Genomic DNA, 16,997 nt, shown 5'->3' on the forward strand with positions numbered 1-16,997 from the left:
TTCTAAAATTTAAACGGTCAATCCCACTTGCTACGGCTACAAATTAAATATATTTTTTGCAGCTCCATGATCGTCATTTTACTCCATTAGTGGCAGCTCCATGATCGTCATTTTACTCCATTAGTGGCTCCATTTGCATTAAAAAACTAATTAATTCACACCTACCACAAATATTTCGTATTTCGAAAGGAATAAATATCAGTGGCCACCTCAAAGGAAGAGGATCGATTAATCCAAACATAAAACCAGAGAGAGAGAGAGAGAGAGAGAGAGAGAGAGAGAGAGAGAGAGAGAGAGAGAGGGTTTAGGATGGCAAAATCGGTGGCATTTACAATGAACGGTGGAGACAGCCTCTACAGTTACAGCAAAAACTCAACTTTTCAGGTGTGTTGTCACTCTCAATTATATAGAGCACAACGTTATCTCACGATTTTTTTTTACGGCCTGTTTAAACACTCTCGGTACTATTTGGGAGCGTTTGTTTGCCCTCACTAAGTATCATTGAACTGGCTAAGATTAACAGTGAGTGAAATCCCATGTTTGTTAGCAGTCGGGATGGTGTTTAATGAGACTAAGGGGGACTCGCCTAGACTAAACGCCTCACTAGGCGGTCTTAACGAGACCCCCCAAAATTGGGCGGATTGCTAAGACCAGCTCTCCTTCACCCCTTTCCGCTTCACTCTTCGTCAGTTCTTTGCTTTCCCCCTCCCAACTGCTATTTTTCTCCCGTAAGACTCATCTTCTAGCGAAGGCACCATGGATCTGTGGTCAGAAAATCTTTCTCTGAGAAACCCATTACGTGGATTTCTGAAGCTTTTCCCTTTTCAATATCATATCCAACTCCCAAAATTTCAACTGAGAAAACTGAAAAACCCAAAAAATCAGAGACCCAGAAAACCCAAAAAAGCCAAAAACCCAGAAAACTCAAAAACCGAAAGCAGATTCAACCCCATCTCTCACCTTCATTCAACCCCATCTCTCACCTTTGATTTTAATATTTGCAAGGGATTTTGTGAGAGGAATAGAATAGGCAAAGAGAGATTTGTAGTGACGAGGAAGAGAGAGATTTGCAAAATACTTTGGATGAAACATTAATTAGGTTTCTAAAAGTTAAATAGCTACAAAATAATATTTTATAACCAGAATATTTGTTTGTTTTTCGTTTTGAAGGCAAAATTAAATTAAAAAAATGATAAAAAACTAACTTGGATTCAAAAAATTATTTAGTCTATAGAGTAGTTCAACACTGTACTAAACGTTTTACTAAGCTAATCCAGTTTAGTCTAGTTTAAGCCAGTCCAGCTTAATCCCTGAAGCTAATCCAGTCCGAGACAGTTCGGTGCAACAAACGCACCCTTTATTTTTAACAAAAAAACCACATTTTTACCGTTCCATGATCCTATTCACTACACCTTTATCTCAGGTGCTTCTCCTGGAAAGTGATTCCGGTTGTCTAGGTTCTTCTCTCTCAAGAATTTTTAAGCCAAAGCTTCTCTTTTGTGCAGAGAAAAGCCATAGATGCTGCTAAGGAACTGATCAACGAAGCAGTTTTCGAACGTCTTGACACCGAAAGCTTCTCGTCTTCCGCATTTCGAGTTACGGATTTAGGCTGCTCTGTCGGGCCTAACACTTTCTTGGCGGTGCAAAATATAGTTGATGCTCTGGAGCAAAAGTACCAAAGCCAAGGACACAATTCTCAGCTCCTTGAGTTGCAAGTTTTCTTCAACGATCACGCATCCAACGATTTCAACGAGCTCTTCCGATCTCTGCCTGCAGATAGGCGATACTACGCCACAGGCGTGCCGGGTTCTTTTCATTCTCGCTTGTTCCCCAAGGACTTTCTTCACTTTGTTTACTCTTCGTATGCTCTCCAGTGTCTTTCTAAAGTGCCAGAAGAAGTGGCGGACATCAACTCGCCTGCTTGGAACAAAGGGAGGATTTATTACTCGAATTCGGAAGACCAAGTCGTTAAGGCATATGAAGCTCAGTATGCCAAGGACATGGGGTGCTTGCTAAATGCCAGAGCACAAGAGATTGTGTGTGGAGGGTTGATGGCATTTGTCGTCCCAGGCCGCCCCAATGGAGTCCCTCATACACAAGTTTTGGGCAACAAGGTGGTAGAACTCATCGGATCCTGCCTCATGGACATGGCCAACAAGGTAAAAAAATTTCAGCTTCATAGATTTGCATCCCAGAGCACTAACTAAATGTAGAGGTACATGTTTTCACCAACTGTTTAGTCAACTGTTAACTAGTGACATGACAGAGCAAGAACCACCCCCAAACCCCAAGGCCATTTTTGGGAGTGGGTCTTAGGCTGTCACGTCAACAGTTAATGGTTAACCTTAACCTGATAGTCAACCTAACAGAAGGTGTCAAATGTCAAAATGGTGGGGTTCAATCCGAAAAAATTGGAACCTCAAGGATGCAATTTGAAACTGACTACAAACCTCGACGGTTCAAGCTGTGATCGTATGGTGTAAATAAGATAAATATACGCTGCATAAGCTGGTATAACTGAGAACCTGTTTTATTTTCCTGAGTAGGGTGTCATCTCTGAAGAGAAACTGGACTCCTTCAATATACCGCTGTATATGGCTTCGCTCGATGAAGTGGAAGCGATTGTGAAAGCTAATGGATGTTTCAGCATAGAAAGAGTGAAAACTTGACTCAGGAACAACCACAGGCCAACGTAATTGCATCTACTTTGAGATCCGGAATGGAGGGAATGTTTCGGGAGCATTTTGGAGATGAGATTCTGGATGAGTTTTTTGATTCGCTTCGCAAGAAACTCGAAGAATCCTCCTCCGTCCTCAAACCGCTGACATCAATTAGCTTGTTTGTTTTGCTCAAACGCACAGGAAACTGATTGCAACAGAGCAGCTTTCTCTACTTGATCAGTGGAACTTGTGATTTGAAGCTTCTCAGTAGCTTGACAATGTAAAATATTAAGTATCACATGTGTTTTAATCCCTGTGTGAAATATGAATAATGCTTCCCCTGTTTCGTTGCTTCTTTGAAGTGCTTTTATTTTAAATACGTTGAAATCCTATGATGCTTCTTGAAAAAAAAAGCGTTTTGTATGAGCCAAGAAGGCTTCTAAGTTTTTTATGCCAAACAAAGTTAGAAAGATCTTACCTTTACAAAAAATGACAAGTCTTTTCTATAAGGCTTTCGCCTCTACTTTCGTTTCTTACTTCAATATAAAAAGGGCTTTTCAGTGGCACCTAGCCGAACAAAATAGGATTATCAGGACATAACCAGTTCGGTAAAATCTGACCGAAATACTTGAGATAGTATGGCTAATGATCCCGAAGACAAGACAATCATTTATTTATAAAGAAAACTAATGAAAATGACTTGAAAACTTTAAGTTTTAACAATAAGAACTAAATAAAGAAAAAGTAAATAATACCATGATTAACTTTTTAGTGTAAAAATGTAATTTTTAGTTAAAATAAAATCAAGAGCTTTTTATCGTGCTTTTCGTTAAATTCCTGATTTATATATTAAAAACCTCCCTTTTCCCTCCATAGAAACCCTAGAAGCAGCAGAAGCTCTCTACACTCTACTCGCTCTCTAGGCTAACCGAAATACTCACACAGAGATGCCGCGTGGTGGTGGTAACTACTATAACTTCACGAAGATCAGGGACGCCATTGATTCCGTCGGCGCCAAGGTCAACGTTATCGGCGTCGTCCTCGAGTGCGGCTTCCCCCGCCGATCCAGAGGCACCGGTAAATCTTCTTCCTTCAGTCAAATTTATCAAATTTATGTAATGTGCTTGCAACTATATAGGTATATATGTGTAGATTATGTATGTATGTCATATGTTTATATGTCTTATATGTGTGTGTGTGTGTGTGTATTTGTGGTGGCGATGATGAAACAAAGGCCGGACTTACGGCTGCTTCCGGCAAGGTCGGTAGTAGATTGATGAGACTCTTAACGAAAAGGTGTTGTTTGCTGAGCCGCCTGTTACCTTTGTTCCATTTCTCTGGGTCTTTAAAATATTTGTGTTTTTTTTTTGTTAAATTAATTATTTTTTGTTCTGCTTTTGGATGCAAAGTTTTCTTCTTTCTGTTTGTTATGTGTGTATTGGTGTGTATCTTTTGCAGATTGGTTTGTTTCGGTGCGTATAATCGACGAGACGCATCAGGATCCCGGGTTGTCAGTTAACATTTTTACAGATAGGAATGAATGTCCTCGCATTTTGTCTGTTGGAGACATAATTCAGTTCCAACGCCTCATGGTATATCTTGAGCTTAACCTCATTTAGTTTTCTTTCCGGGGGATACTTCAATTGCTGATTTCTCAAGCAAATGTTGCCACTTTCCTTTTCCCTATGAAATCATGTTTTCTCTGTTATCGTAATGTTACCTATTATCTGTTATAAAAACAGATAATGTTTTGGACCATCATTTACTCCATTTGGTCAAAGGCATGAAACGTTCTGTACAAATCAAGGGCTCCTCTGGCCTTGACAGACATTACATTACGAAGTATGATCGTATTTGACTTGGGCATGCTACCTTGTGCAGATCAAACGTCATGTAGATAAAGTAAATGCTGTTTTTTCCAAGAAGTTCTCTACCTTTGCTATTTATTACGGAAGTGATGCTAGAAGTTTAAGTCCTTATCATGCTTCCAAAACATTTCGCGAGAGAGACCATGACAAGAACTTTTTGATAGACTTGAGAAGATGGTTGAAGAATTTCCATTTTCACGAAGGTATACTTAAAAGTACTTTGTTTCAGATAGCGACACAACGGCATTTAATTATGTGTAAGTTTAACCCGTTCACAGTATATATTACAATGTTGTGGTTATTGATGAAAGACTATGGATATGATTCTTATGTGCTGCATGAATTATGGTTGTGAAAATGGTAGTTGACGATAGTTCCACCTGGATTAGGTTTTTGTAAAGATAGCTTGCTCACGCGTAAGTTTTCATGAAGTGGCATTATTTGAGCAAAGGGGTTCATGTTTTTGCTCTGGTTTTTGAGGCAGAAGTCTATAGTAATCCTAAGTCCTTTTCACATATCCGCTTGAATGGTTTGTAAAGAGGAAGCACCATACTGTTATGATTCTAGAGATGCTGCCAAATACTTTGTCCAAATTATTGGACTCCCTGGATGATAGATTTGTAGCAACTTTCTGACCTAATTGTATATATGAGAAAAGATAGGAACTTTCTTTTGCTTGGTAGATAGAGGTATATCATAAGGCCTGCCTTATTTATTTTTTCATCTTATCTTACTAGAAATGTATATGGTTTGTAGGTGCAAATTATTTCTCATCCATCAGAGAAATGAAAGGAGGTGAAGATTTTCATTTGGTTTGTAAAGTAAGTAAACCATTTTTGTTAAATTTGTGTGCACTGGTTAAATGAATACAGCAGTTTTCTTTTTCTTGTAAAGGATAATCAGCTGTACCAAGAATGGGATTATGCCATATACTGAGTACAACATAACTTTTTTCCTTGCCTTCTATCTCAAGATAATTCATATCCACGAGGGTGCTGGAAATGAATGGATGGCCTTTGTTTGGGATGGAACCGATGCTCCACCAGCTAATATTCTTCAAAAGTGAGTTGATAGCTGTTAATGTTTATTTTTTCTTATATAACATCATAAAGTTATGGGGTACTTTGCAATTGCACCCCATCTTGTCAGACAAAACCAAAACGAGTCCTTTCCTTTTTTCTTCAAAAATAAGAAGGGGGTTATTTTCCTTTCATTGAATTAGGTTGAAGTTATATAAAGTGATTGATTCTTTCAACATACTTCCCACGATATTCTGTTCTCGATTTTTTGTTGGTGTTTTTTCTCATGGAGAGTAGTGAACTTCCTAAATTGCAACCCATGTAATGGTTTATGACATTAGCGCATCACCTTACCAGACCATGCCTATATATATATGTTTGTTAGTTGTGAAAGCTAATTTAGTTTTATCTATATGGTAACTGTATTGTATATTTATATGAGAAATATTAAATACTGCTAAGTATGAACCACAGGTTAGAAGATGAAACGAAGCACCCACTTCCCCTACATCTAGAACCATTTCCTTTGCCACACGATACCTTATGCAGCTTTCCTGCAGTTGGAACCGTCTTAAGAGTGATATCTCAGGACCTTGAGAATGACAACCTTCGCCTGCTAAAAACTGGGGAGTGGGTGAAGCTTGTAAATTTGCTATGTGAGGTGCATGCAGGATTATGGCGTTGTGTTTTGACACCCTTTACGAAGCTTCGATATACACCAAAAGAGGACCGTCTCAAACTTGAGCGGAAAAGGTTGTAACTTTTGGAAAGCATTTATTCATCATGCATTGCATCATTATGTTGCATAACTCGCTAAAACTCTAATGCGATATCCCTTTGCATATCTTTTTATGGATCAGGTTATTTAATGAACGATTAGCGCAAAGTCCAGAAAATTTAATGCAGATGCCATTTGGGGGCTTTCCGTCTCCTCAAGTCACAGGTACTGCATTGTTTTTTTTTTTTTTCTTGTGATGAATTCAGCTTCAATTTCTCATTCATTCGCTTCTCTCTTTCAACTCCTAGAAATTGTTCCATCTCTTTTGAAATTCTCTTATGATGTTTATTTCCCTCAGAGGTGGATGATAGTGACGACGACCATGCAATATTTCTTACCTTAATGGATGTTGTCGCAAGTTCAGAGGTATCCTACCTGTTTCACGCAGCTCTTAATTTATGCCTCTGCTTTCTTGTTCAGATGCCTATTTATGCTTCTTTTTTTCACTGTTCTATAGATGTTTATTGACTGTATGTATTCCATACCGTGTAGCTTCCAGCTAGATTCAAGTGTGTAGTTCGAGTCATAGCAGCTTCCCCGTGGCAGGCTGCGGACTTCCTCTTTCCTGCTGGGATTGACAGAATTAGGCTGACCCTGGAGGACTCGGCCGCTAGAATTCATGCTTTTTTGTATGCAGAAGATGGGGTAAGAATTCGATTTCATCACCAACTTGTATTCGGACAGACTGTAATCCATCTTTTTGCCACGACATTTTCATCTACTGATCATCGTTTTCATTTATGATATAGGTGAAATTTTTCAATGGCCAGTCCTCTGTCGAGGCATTGGAGGTCAAACGCAATTTCTTGTTAGGAGTGAGAGTAAACAACGATGGGGTGCAAGACGATCCTCGTAGAAATCCCCCTTGGGTACAAGTTTGGCTAAAATCTGAAACTGACCAACAAGGAAATCCACACTACCGGATTTTCGGCACCAAAGTGGTGGCGGCCTGAATCGCTAAACCGCTCTCATGGTTGGAGACGCATGCTGCAAGCAGCTTTTGGGAACTTTTGTATATTCTGTCAAGCAGCTTTTGTATATGACGCAGCTCGGTGTATGTTTTCATGTATATTAATATATCACCACACATTTCACAGTTGAAGAACAATCAGATTTTCAGTGCAAACATTCAGCTAAGTTTCTTGGGGACGAATGCAATCTAATGAGGTTAAACATGGTTTCGAACATGTAAGGCAAACGCATCTTCCATTCCTACGTGCTCAAATCTCTATATGGTACAATTTTGTCACAAAACATCGAAAGCTTATCGCCAAATCAATTTACCGAGCATTACATACCTGTACATTGTATTCTAAACGTAAAGATTTGTTCATAAACGATGGAAGAGCCGTGTCGCTCTTGGAAGACTACCGTTGCCAACTGAACTACATGGGTGCAGGTGCAACATGCTCATTCGGGTGGTGCTGTGCGGCAATCACATCGGGGGCAGCAACAGCATGCCTGCGTTGTCGCTCACGTAGATATAGGACAGTAAGAAGACAAACAAAAAGAGTCAATATTGTCGCGTTTCCTTCTTCAAGTAGCACGGTATCAATCCATTCTTCAACTTTGGGATAGACTTCAGGCAATGAATCGATTATATGTACCTACATACGGACCCAAAACGAGAAATAACACAAATGAATGAAGATTCTGAAAATGAAAAAACCCGGAGACAAAGCTTTATAATCCAAACATTTTGAAATAACTCCAATTTGGTGTTGGATAGCAGAGATTGACTATTTCAGTGTTTAGACTTAATTCATATGAAATAACATAACGATTTCAAACATTTTAAAGAATTTTTTTTGTAGGAGTACGATTTATGAATCTGAAAAGTTTTCCCCGTTTTTAGAAAAAATTAGAACTGGCAGATAGCAGTATAAATGGCACTAAAAAGAACCTAGGTCCAAGCCATAACAAAAATGTCTGCACCTTCAGAATCTTAAAATTATTCGACCGAAAATTGCAAGATAGCACTGATTAGTGATTGACCACAACTATTACATGAGAAGGCAGTAAGGAAAGTAAAACAAAAAGAACTTACCAGGAAACCGTCGGCATAATTTTTTCGTATCCATAAGCTTGCGAGGGCTAGCGTGACGGGCAACTTTGCTGCGGAATCAATCTCTAGGGCTTGATCATAGTAACGCTTTGCAAGATGAAGATCCAAAGGCAACCCTTGTCCATGCTCATGCATGTAACCAAGGTTAAACATGGCTTGGGCATTAGCCTGGGACCTGGCATGCTTGTAAGCCTCTGCCGCTCGTTCATAATCCCTCTCAGTACCCTGATAAAGAAAGAAGGAAAAAAAATAGTCAAGGTGAGATCAAGCTGCATTACTCAAAAGATACATCCCGAAGCTAGAGCAGTAACAAACATGTTTCAGCATGAGATACCTACCTGACCATAGTAATACGCATCCCCAATCAGCAAAGCAGCGTGTTCATTACCCTGCTCGGATGCTTGCCACCATAATGAATGTGCCCGCTGATGCCTTTCTGCATCAGTGCACAAACCGGATTCTCCTATGCACACGCTTTGCTCCCCATATTTGTCAAGAATCCATGCAGCGTTACTCTGTGCTACCTCATAGCCTAACTCGGCCATCCTTGAATACAAGAAAAATGCCTTGCCCACGTCCCCTTTCAAGTACGATTCAAGTGCCCATCGGGACAAGGAACTCCATGGTCCCCTTTCTGCAACTAATTTGTATAATGCAGTGGCCTAAAACAAATTGAACCTTAATCAGGAATCGGAACTAATTAGTGCATATGTGCACTGGTGCATCTTAAGATCATTTACTTAGAATTAAATAGCAACTTAACTTTTTTCATTTCAACAAATACAAACCAATTAATCGTCACAAAATCTAGATTATCTTGCATATTCTGTTATCTTAATGCCAAACAGAAAAGTGAGACGGTATGCAAACTAAACAAACAGAAAAGACAGCGAGTTTACCCGTGGAAGATTTTTCTTAAGCCCAACTCCAGTATGAAACATCTTCCCTAGCTGGTAGAATGCCTTAGGTTGACCAGCATTAGCAGCATATATAAAGTATTGACATGCAAGTTTAACATCTCTCTTTACCCCAATTCCTTTGAGATACATTACTCCTAGGTTATAGTGACCGCCACTGTCTTGATTATCAGCAGCCTTTTCAAAATACTCCTTTGCCTGCAACGAAAAGGAGTCGTTTTAACATAAGAATCCACCTATCAACGTATCAGAACGAACCCAACATTGGAAAAATGGTCTCGAAAGTTATTACAACCAACAATGTGGGATTTCATTCGCAGGGATCACTATCGAAAATGTGTGCAAAATATAGAAACACATAAAGCTTTAAGATACACACAGAGATAGAACCAAGGAGCATTCTTACTTTAGTGTAGTTCTTCTTCTCCACTCCATATCCTTTAACATACAAATACCCCATTCCGTTGTAGGCCGAAAAATGATCCTGTTTGGCTGCGAGTGTAAGCCACTCCAGAGCCTTGGTGTAATTCCTCTCAACACCGGCTCCTCTAGCATAAATCTCTCCGAGGAGCTCCATAGCCCGAGGCTCTCCCTTCTCCAAAGCCTTCAGAAACCACGACAATGCCTTGGCATGGTCGCGGCGCAACCCTCTCAGCCCGAAATAGTAAAACAGGCCGACCTTATACATTGCCGCGGAGTTTCCCTTCTGAGCTTGGTACTCCAAAATCTGAAAGTCCTCGTCTTCTTCGCCGCGGCTCTTCCTCAACGCATCCTTGTTCTCCTCCGCTCCGCTGTGGATCCTCACCGCCTCGATCACCGGCGAGTCCCTCGAAATCAGGAAGCTATTCACAGCTGCATCGGCCAATTCCGAGTACAATTTCACCGCTTTATCAAACATCTGCAAAACCAAACAAAAATCCGAACAGAAAACAACAAAATTAATCATCCAATTTCATCCTCTTAACTCCGCAACCAAACAGAGATCGATCGATCAAATTCGAAAGAGATTCCGTACATCTTGCCTGAAGTAAGTATACGCGAGGGCCATCTTCGACTGCATGTTGCCGCCCTCGGCGGCGAAGTAATGGTACGTGAAAGCCTTGGCCTTGTTCTGCTTTCTCATCTGCCCCGTACCGTACAGAAACCCCACCACGGACCGCGCGTGGGGGACGCCGCGAGAAGCCGAGTCCTCGATCTCCGAAACGGCCTCGTCCACGAGGGCAGTGTCTCCGGAGCTGATGGACTTGATTAATTTGGAGACGGTGGAGTAGTATCCGTCGTCGGGGTGGGTGGCCGGGTCGGGCTTGAAGGGGTCGGGTTCGAAGATTGGGCGCCAGGAGCCCGGGTCGAGCTCCTCCTCGGACTGCGCGGCGGCGGATTCGCCGAACTCGTCCCAGTCGGGGGAGTCATTTGGAGCTGAGTCGGCGGCGGGCGGCGAGTCATCGGGCGAGGCGGGGGTGTTTAGGAGGTCGTCTTTTGTCAGGACGAGGATGAAGGGACGGGCGGAGAGAGAGAGGGGGTAGAGAGAGAAAATCAGGAGAGAGAAGAGGAGCCTTCGAGCTGCAAAAGTCATTGCTGTTGCCAAATGCTAACAGACACCTGGAGACGATGAAGAAGAAGAAGACGATTAGGAATTTTTGCCGAGAGCGGAAGGGTATTATTGGGATAAAACGAAAGTTAGTTTTGTATACTTGCCACGTAGCATTTTGTCACTTGGCGAATCATATTCTGCCACGTACCATATTGCCGACTTTGGCCAATCATATTCTGCCACCTAATCCGACATACAATTGTGTCACGTGCATTGGATGTAGACGAGTATTAGCGGGTCTGTAATCTCGCCCCGCCATAGCAGGTAGCAGCTGACTTGCAGAGAGCTCCGCCCGCCACCAGCTCTACGGCGTCGTTTACAATGTCGATAGAGCTCAAGCTTTCTCGGATCAATCGTGTCTATCGCCCTACTGTAACTTCTCTCTCTTCTGTAACTGCTCTCTCTCTCTACTGTACCTGCTTTCTCTCTCCTCAGCAACTCCTCTCTCTCTCATCTGTAATTTCAGGAACTTATTGAGGGTAAAATCGTAGTAAAGTCGTCTTCTTCAATCTCCCACTACGGAATTCGCCTCGCCGTCAACGGATCCGTCAACATGCAGGTTCCAATTTTTGCCTCCGCTTAGTTTCCGATCAAATTAATGGAAAATTAAAAAGTTAAAAAAAAAACATTTTTTATAGGTTCGTGGAGGATCTGCAGGAGTTATCGAGTCTTTGGTTGGTGTTGCCAAGCCTATTTCCATTGTGTGAGTCAAGATTTGATTTTGTTCTTTTCGAAATTTTTCGGAATTTTTTTGCCCACTGAATCATTGTAATTGGCGTATAATGTATGGAGACTTGAAGCTAACGGAAGACTTGGTGCAAAACCGAGGCTGGTGGCGTTCTAGGATTCATACAGCCGACTCCACTTAGTTGGATGAGGCGATTGTTGCTTTAAAATTACAAAAATTGGTTTATTTTCTGAGCTAGGCATGTTTTAATTGTACAGTTTGAGGTACATTGTTGAAATTTTGATGAAAATAATCCTATGTTGTTTCAAATTATGTAGAGATTTCCGTAGATTGAACTCGAATTTTGATTCTTTTGGAAGCATTTGTCTGCTTTGGCTCGGATGAAGCTTTCTGTGTTCTGCAACTGATTTGGTTTTCTTTCTCTTCGAAGCAGGAATAAAATTATTGAGGTTAGACCTTCTGGGAAGATTGCTTCTGGCACATCAGAGGTATCTGTGAAAGCAATTCAATTTAACTGTGCTTTTGAATTCCGAACAATGTCTCAACTTTGAAACTCTGTCATATTTCAAATAAGAATGGTACCGCGAGTGAAAAGTTATCGTCCTCAAAACTCAAAGATTCTAACCGTGTACAAGTCTTTTGTGATTGCCAAATGTTGCAAGATTTGCAGATGCACCTGTAGAGGACTAGATTTCGTGATTTGAAACTGTCCGTGTGCTGGATAAGCGTTTTATGATCCCTTATTCGTGAACAGTTTTATTTTTAAGTGCTTAATGCTTACTTATGTGTCTTTTATCTGTCTCCTTTCTCTTTTTTGGTAGTACTTTCGGTCTTGACTCAGTTGCCCCCTTTCTTTCTGTTTTAGTACAAGTAAATTTGTCTGCCATCAATCCTTTCACATTTCGAGTTACTGTAAAAATCCTGATGTGCATTCAAAGATACTTTAATCTTCGTAAAGCTTGTATATTTTCTTTTTTATTAGTTGTATGCAAATTCTTGTTTTGTCATTTGCAAATTACATTCATATTTGTGGCAGATTCCATTTTCCATTAATATCAAGCAGCCGGGAGAAAAGAACCTGGAAAAGTTCTACGAGACCTTCCATGGAGGAAATATTAACATTCAGGTGCTGTTTTCTATGGTCTTTTCTTTTCGCTCCATATTTGTCCGAAACCTGATGATTTAGCAATTGTTCCACAGTATTTACTAACAGTAGATATTTCGAGAGGCTACCTGCACAAATCATTATCAACAACAATGGAGTTTATAGTTGAAAGTGATAAAGGTAGGTTTTGAGCATTTACTATTTGTTTTTTGATTTTATTTGTAATTTCATATCGACACTTAGATTAAAGTTACTGCTTTGGTGATATTTTGTTTTTTAGCCGATCTTCTTGAGCAACCAGTTTCTCCAGAGATGGTTCTCTTTTACCTTACTCAGGATACTCAAAGACATCCGCTGCTTCCTGAACTAAAGTCAGGTTTGCTTCTTACCTTGCATTATATGATATCCCATTGCTTTCTAGTTAGCGTTCTTAAAACATTGAAGTATTGTTTTCACTTTTAATGGTAATTCAATTTCTTTTGTACGCATATGACAAGAATTTACCACATAAAAACTAGCTGCGTAGCATTTTCTAATTTATGGAGCTTGTTACCATACTTATGAGAGGCATTGCTGAACAGGTGGATTCCGGGTTATTGGGAAAATGTCTACCCAATGTTCGCTATCAGATCCCATTGTTGGTGAACTAACAGTCGAAGCATCTGCAGTTCCGATTTCTTCCATTGACTTGCACTTGCTTCGTGTAGAGTCAATCCTTCTCGGAGAGAGAATTGTAACTGAACAATCTTTGGTTCAGACTACACAGGCATGCATTCACATCTTGTTAGCGTATGTAACTCAATTTACTTCTTGTTAACAATTTTTTTTTGGGGCTTCCTCTTCCTCTTATCAGATAGCAGATGGAGATGTCTGTCGTAATATGACTATGCCCATTTATGTTATACTTCCTCGTCTTTTGACTTGTCCTACCGTCTTAGCAGGGTGAGTTCCAAACTAGATGATTCGCTCCTCAATTTTTCTCTATCATAATTGTCAGAGGTTATCAAACTCAAAACCTTCGTTCGCTCTTTGTGCAGTCCATTTTCAATAGAATTTAAAGTTGCCGTGGTTGTAACCTTTCAGTCGAACATAGCGAAAATGCCATCAAAATCCGATCCTACAACTCCCAGGCTATGGGTAAGCAATCAAGCATCACTTCAGCTTTTTATAAAATCTGGTATATATTGTTCCATCTAATTTTTTCTGTTGATTCGTTTCTTTTCATTCTTAATTTCAGCTTGCAATGGAAACGTTACCGCTTGAACTTGTTCGAACACGGTGAGATGGACGTGGAAAAAGGCTAGTAGGTTCTACGAGCAATCAAACACATTTACAGCCAGAACTGAGCTGCTTGTAGCCGGCCTCATGCTTCGGCCCTTGAGCTCGGTCGCCTTTCATCGGCCGCCTCATGTTCAGCCTATCTAGTTATAGGACGTCCTAGGTGTTCTCGGTTATAAGTGAGATGTTCAAGAATGATTACATGTTCTATGAATCTAAGCTTGGGCTGTAAGCTATTGATTTATAATAACATAGCAACATTTAAGAATGAAATGTATACATAAATGTTTAAACGACGTTTTCCATAGCCGGAAAAAATGCAGATTCCGGTGCATTTCATCGCCAAGAAAAGAAAGTCATTCACAAAATGGATAGGGGGAACACCCTCTTAAACTCTTAACACAAACAGAAGCATCTCGCCGTTTATTATTACTCATCATCGACGAGTACTACACTTCACTCAACTGAAAACTCAAACAACATGGTGTGGCTGTACCTCTCACCGGGTTGAACAACAATGGACGGGAAGTTTGGTGTGTTAATTGCATTTGGGAACCCCTGCGTCTCCAAACAGAGCCCGGAATGCTTTCCATAGACAGCGCCTCCTTTGCCGACAACCCCATTGACATAATTCGCGGTGTAAAACTGCATCCCAGGGGCATTGCTCCATAGGTTAAGGACCCTCGAGCTGGATGGGTCCCTTACTCTTGCAGCATGTTTCAGGCCTTCTTTCTCTTCCCCACAGTCGAGCACGTAGTTGTGGTCATACCCTAAACCGACCTCATGGATGGACTCACCGACCCTCTTCTCGGCAGTGAAATCAAAGGGGGTCCCTTTAACCGGCTTGATTTCACCTGTTGGGATGGTGTTTTCATCCACAGGGGTAATATGGTTTGCCCAAATTTGAATTGCATGGTCAAGTATGTTGCCCGAGTTATGGCCAGCTAAGTTCCAGTAGGTGTGCTGAGCTAAGCTGACTGGGGTGGGCTTGTTCTCAGGCACTGCTTCCATGTCAAGTCTCATTGTCGTGCTTGAAGTAAGTGTATAAGTTGCAGTCAGCGACAGATTCCCGGGGTAACCTTCCTCACCATCATGACTGTGATACTTAAAAGTGATGGACGGGTTATCGCCCTTTTTAAGTTCTGCTACCTCCCATATCTGCTTATCATACCCCCTGTGACCACCTAATCAGACAGCAGGATGAATTCAGTGGCGTAAATATAAGCAAGCAAAATGAAGGGCAATAAAACACAACAATTACTGATACGACTACTAAAACAAAAAGAACGCCTCTGTTTGGTGAAAAATGAAGACATTGGAATTGAGACCTATCGCGTGGGATTGCAGACACAATACACACAAAACGGTTACGATCTAATAACAACCATCCGATTTCTTCATAAAAAAAACCTCCATATATCCATTATGTGCAACTTAGTGAGATGACAAAATTCAAAATTCGTTCATGTCTCGATGAAATTCAGTAGCAAATTTAGGTTAATCGAAAAGTAGTAGAAATAAAATCCGATGTAACAATTCCATACCATGGAGACTGTTCGGAGGTTTGTTGACAGGCAAGGAGTACTCCGTTCCATTGAGCGTAAACTTCCCGTCTTTGATTCTATTAGCAACCCGACCCACAATGCTGCCAAAGTAAGGAGCAACTCCTTTCTGATCACACATGTATCAACATTCAAAGACGAAAACAAAAACATTAGAACAATCTCATCATTCCCATTCCAAATGCATAGATCCAACATTTAAATCCCAGCACATATCAAATATATTCATAACCGATGTTTGTCATATAAAAGTGTGAAAAACCAAACCAAAAACAAACAACTTGCGCCATAAAACCATACAATTAACATCAAATCTCCAAAATTCTTCGTTTCGATTCAACAATTCCATAACCTTTAACAAATAATTTCCCAGATTTTACCATGAAAACAGCTGATCAATGCATTAGATCTACACACAAAGAACCAATTTTTGCATGATATCTCAAACAACCTGATCAAAAAGCAAAAGGGTTCTCAAAAAAGTGAAAGAATTTACCACATAGGGATCCACGGAGTCGAATCCAAGAACAACATCAGCCAATTTTCCTGCAAAATCCACCACCCAACAATCCAAACAAACATCAGCAGCATTTTTCAGATGATCAAAACATCAACAACAAAGCCTTATCCACTAAGTGGGATCCGCGTATACAAATCTTATAACGCACGGTTTTGTGAAGTCTTCCGTTAGCTTAAAGAATTTTCAGATGATCAAAAACACATAAAATGTCGACAGATTGAACAATTAAGCTGGAATTCCAAACAGAATATTGATGGGAAGACAGGAAAGAAATCTGATCGGATAAAAAGATACCGTCTTTGCCGGGAACAGACAAGGAGGTGATGGTGCAGCCTAAGTTTGTGATGAGGGCGCGCATGCTCCCATTGTTCAGTTCGAAGATTTCTGGTTTCTGGTTCGCATCCGCCATTGTTGTCGTTGTTGATGTTCCTCTGATCGGATGAGAGAGAGAGGAAGAGAGAGATGGTGAGGTTTATGGATTCTGACGCTTGTCAGTGTTTGTACGGGTTTTAAGTGTTGGGTGTGACGTCATCTGTCCCAGATGTTGCGGCATGCTGTCGTTTTGTTTCCTACTTTATCCTGAACTCCATGTCTTCTCCTGAATCCTGATCCCGGTTTACTTTGAACCCCTTATCCTCTCAGTCCAAGTCACGCGCCAGCACGTGACAATTGCACCTTGGTGGGGTCCATTGTGTTTTTTAATTATTATTATTTTTTATTTGTTTTTTAGCAACATAAGTATAAATGTGGATTCATATGTATCACGTCATCACTTAACGGTTAATATAACATATTTTATAACAGAATTTATAATATTGAAATAAAATGATTGTAAATGTATGAAATTGAAATATTTTAAAGATGTTATATAAGATTATAATTTCGTCCAAATTGGAGAAGGTAAAATGTAATTTATCCAACAAAAAAAAAAAAAAAGCTAATTTGC

The 16,997-nt window shown here is 40.4% G+C and overlaps 4 protein-coding genes, 1 non-coding gene and 1 pseudogene across 7 annotated transcripts; 4 read left to right on the top strand and 2 right to left on the bottom strand.

The window, feature by feature from the left end:
* Positions 1–210: 210 nt before the first annotated feature.
* On the top strand, positions 211–3,006 carry LOC126626927 (loganic acid O-methyltransferase-like; annotated as a pseudogene).
* Positions 3,007–3,514: 508 nt separating this feature from the next.
* Positions 3,515–7,451, top strand: LOC126626923 (protection of telomeres protein 1a-like). Of its 2 annotated transcripts, none has more exons than XM_050296322.1 (10): positions 3,515–3,737; positions 4,119–4,252; positions 4,542–4,785; positions 5,285–5,349; positions 5,502–5,590; positions 6,022–6,300; positions 6,408–6,490; positions 6,624–6,691; positions 6,818–6,970; positions 7,075–7,451. In XM_050296322.1, exons 1-10 carry the CDS (start codon positions 3,608–3,610, stop codon positions 7,276–7,278), a joined length of 1,449 nt encoding a protein of 482 aa, XP_050152279.1. In that variant the 5' UTR covers positions 3,515–3,607; the 3' UTR covers positions 7,279–7,451. The 2 variants fall into 2 exon arrangements, with proteins under 2 accessions (XP_050152279.1, XP_050152280.1); XM_050296323.1 differs by having other exon boundaries at positions 4,542–4,731.
* Positions 3,876–3,975, top strand: LOC126627591 (small nucleolar RNA snoR113). The gene has a single exon (XR_007625076.1). It is a non-coding gene; the product is annotated as a small nucleolar RNA snoR113 (small nucleolar RNA).
* A 63-nt stretch (positions 7,452–7,514) lies between the features above and the next one.
* LOC126626922 (ERAD-associated E3 ubiquitin-protein ligase component HRD3A-like) lies at positions 7,515–10,941 on the bottom strand. The gene is made up of 6 exons (XM_050296321.1): positions 10,323–10,941; positions 9,714–10,205; positions 9,290–9,505; positions 8,729–9,052; positions 8,373–8,615; positions 7,515–7,932 (listed from the first exon to the last, which is right to left on the bottom strand). Exons 1-6 carry the CDS (start codon positions 10,878–10,880, stop codon positions 7,711–7,713), a joined length of 2,055 nt encoding a protein of 684 aa, XP_050152278.1. The 5' UTR covers positions 10,881–10,941; the 3' UTR covers positions 7,515–7,710.
* A 162-nt stretch (positions 10,942–11,103) lies between these two features.
* On the top strand, positions 11,104–14,265 carry LOC126626929 (uncharacterized). 2 transcript variants are annotated; one of them, XM_050296331.1, is made up of 11 exons: positions 11,104–11,270; positions 11,365–11,457; positions 11,537–11,601; positions 12,017–12,074; positions 12,623–12,712; positions 12,787–12,871; positions 12,972–13,067; positions 13,273–13,457; positions 13,545–13,633; positions 13,729–13,828; positions 13,929–14,265. In XM_050296331.1, the coding sequence occupies exons 1-11, from the start codon at positions 11,220–11,222 to the stop codon at positions 13,971–13,973; spliced, it is 957 nt and encodes a 318-aa protein (XP_050152288.1). In that variant the 5' UTR covers positions 11,104–11,219; the 3' UTR covers positions 13,974–14,265. The 2 variants fall into 2 exon arrangements, with proteins under 2 accessions (XP_050152288.1, XP_050152289.1); XM_050296332.1 differs by having other exon boundaries at positions 12,020–12,074.
* Positions 14,210–16,636, bottom strand: LOC126626928 (uncharacterized). Its single transcript, XM_050296330.1, has 4 exons — positions 16,346–16,636; positions 16,028–16,077; positions 15,514–15,640; positions 14,210–15,153 (listed from the first exon to the last, which is right to left on the bottom strand). The coding sequence occupies exons 1-4, from the start codon at positions 16,458–16,460 to the stop codon at positions 14,426–14,428; spliced, it is 1,020 nt and encodes a 339-aa protein (XP_050152287.1). The 5' UTR covers positions 16,461–16,636; the 3' UTR covers positions 14,210–14,425.
* Between the last annotated feature and the right edge of the window lie 361 nt (positions 16,637–16,997).

This window comes from Malus sylvestris, chromosome 6 (assembly GCF_916048215.2).
Source record: "Malus sylvestris chromosome 6, drMalSylv7.2, whole genome shotgun sequence".
In the NCBI taxonomy this organism is placed as follows: domain Eukaryota; kingdom Viridiplantae; phylum Streptophyta; class Magnoliopsida; order Rosales; family Rosaceae; genus Malus; species Malus sylvestris.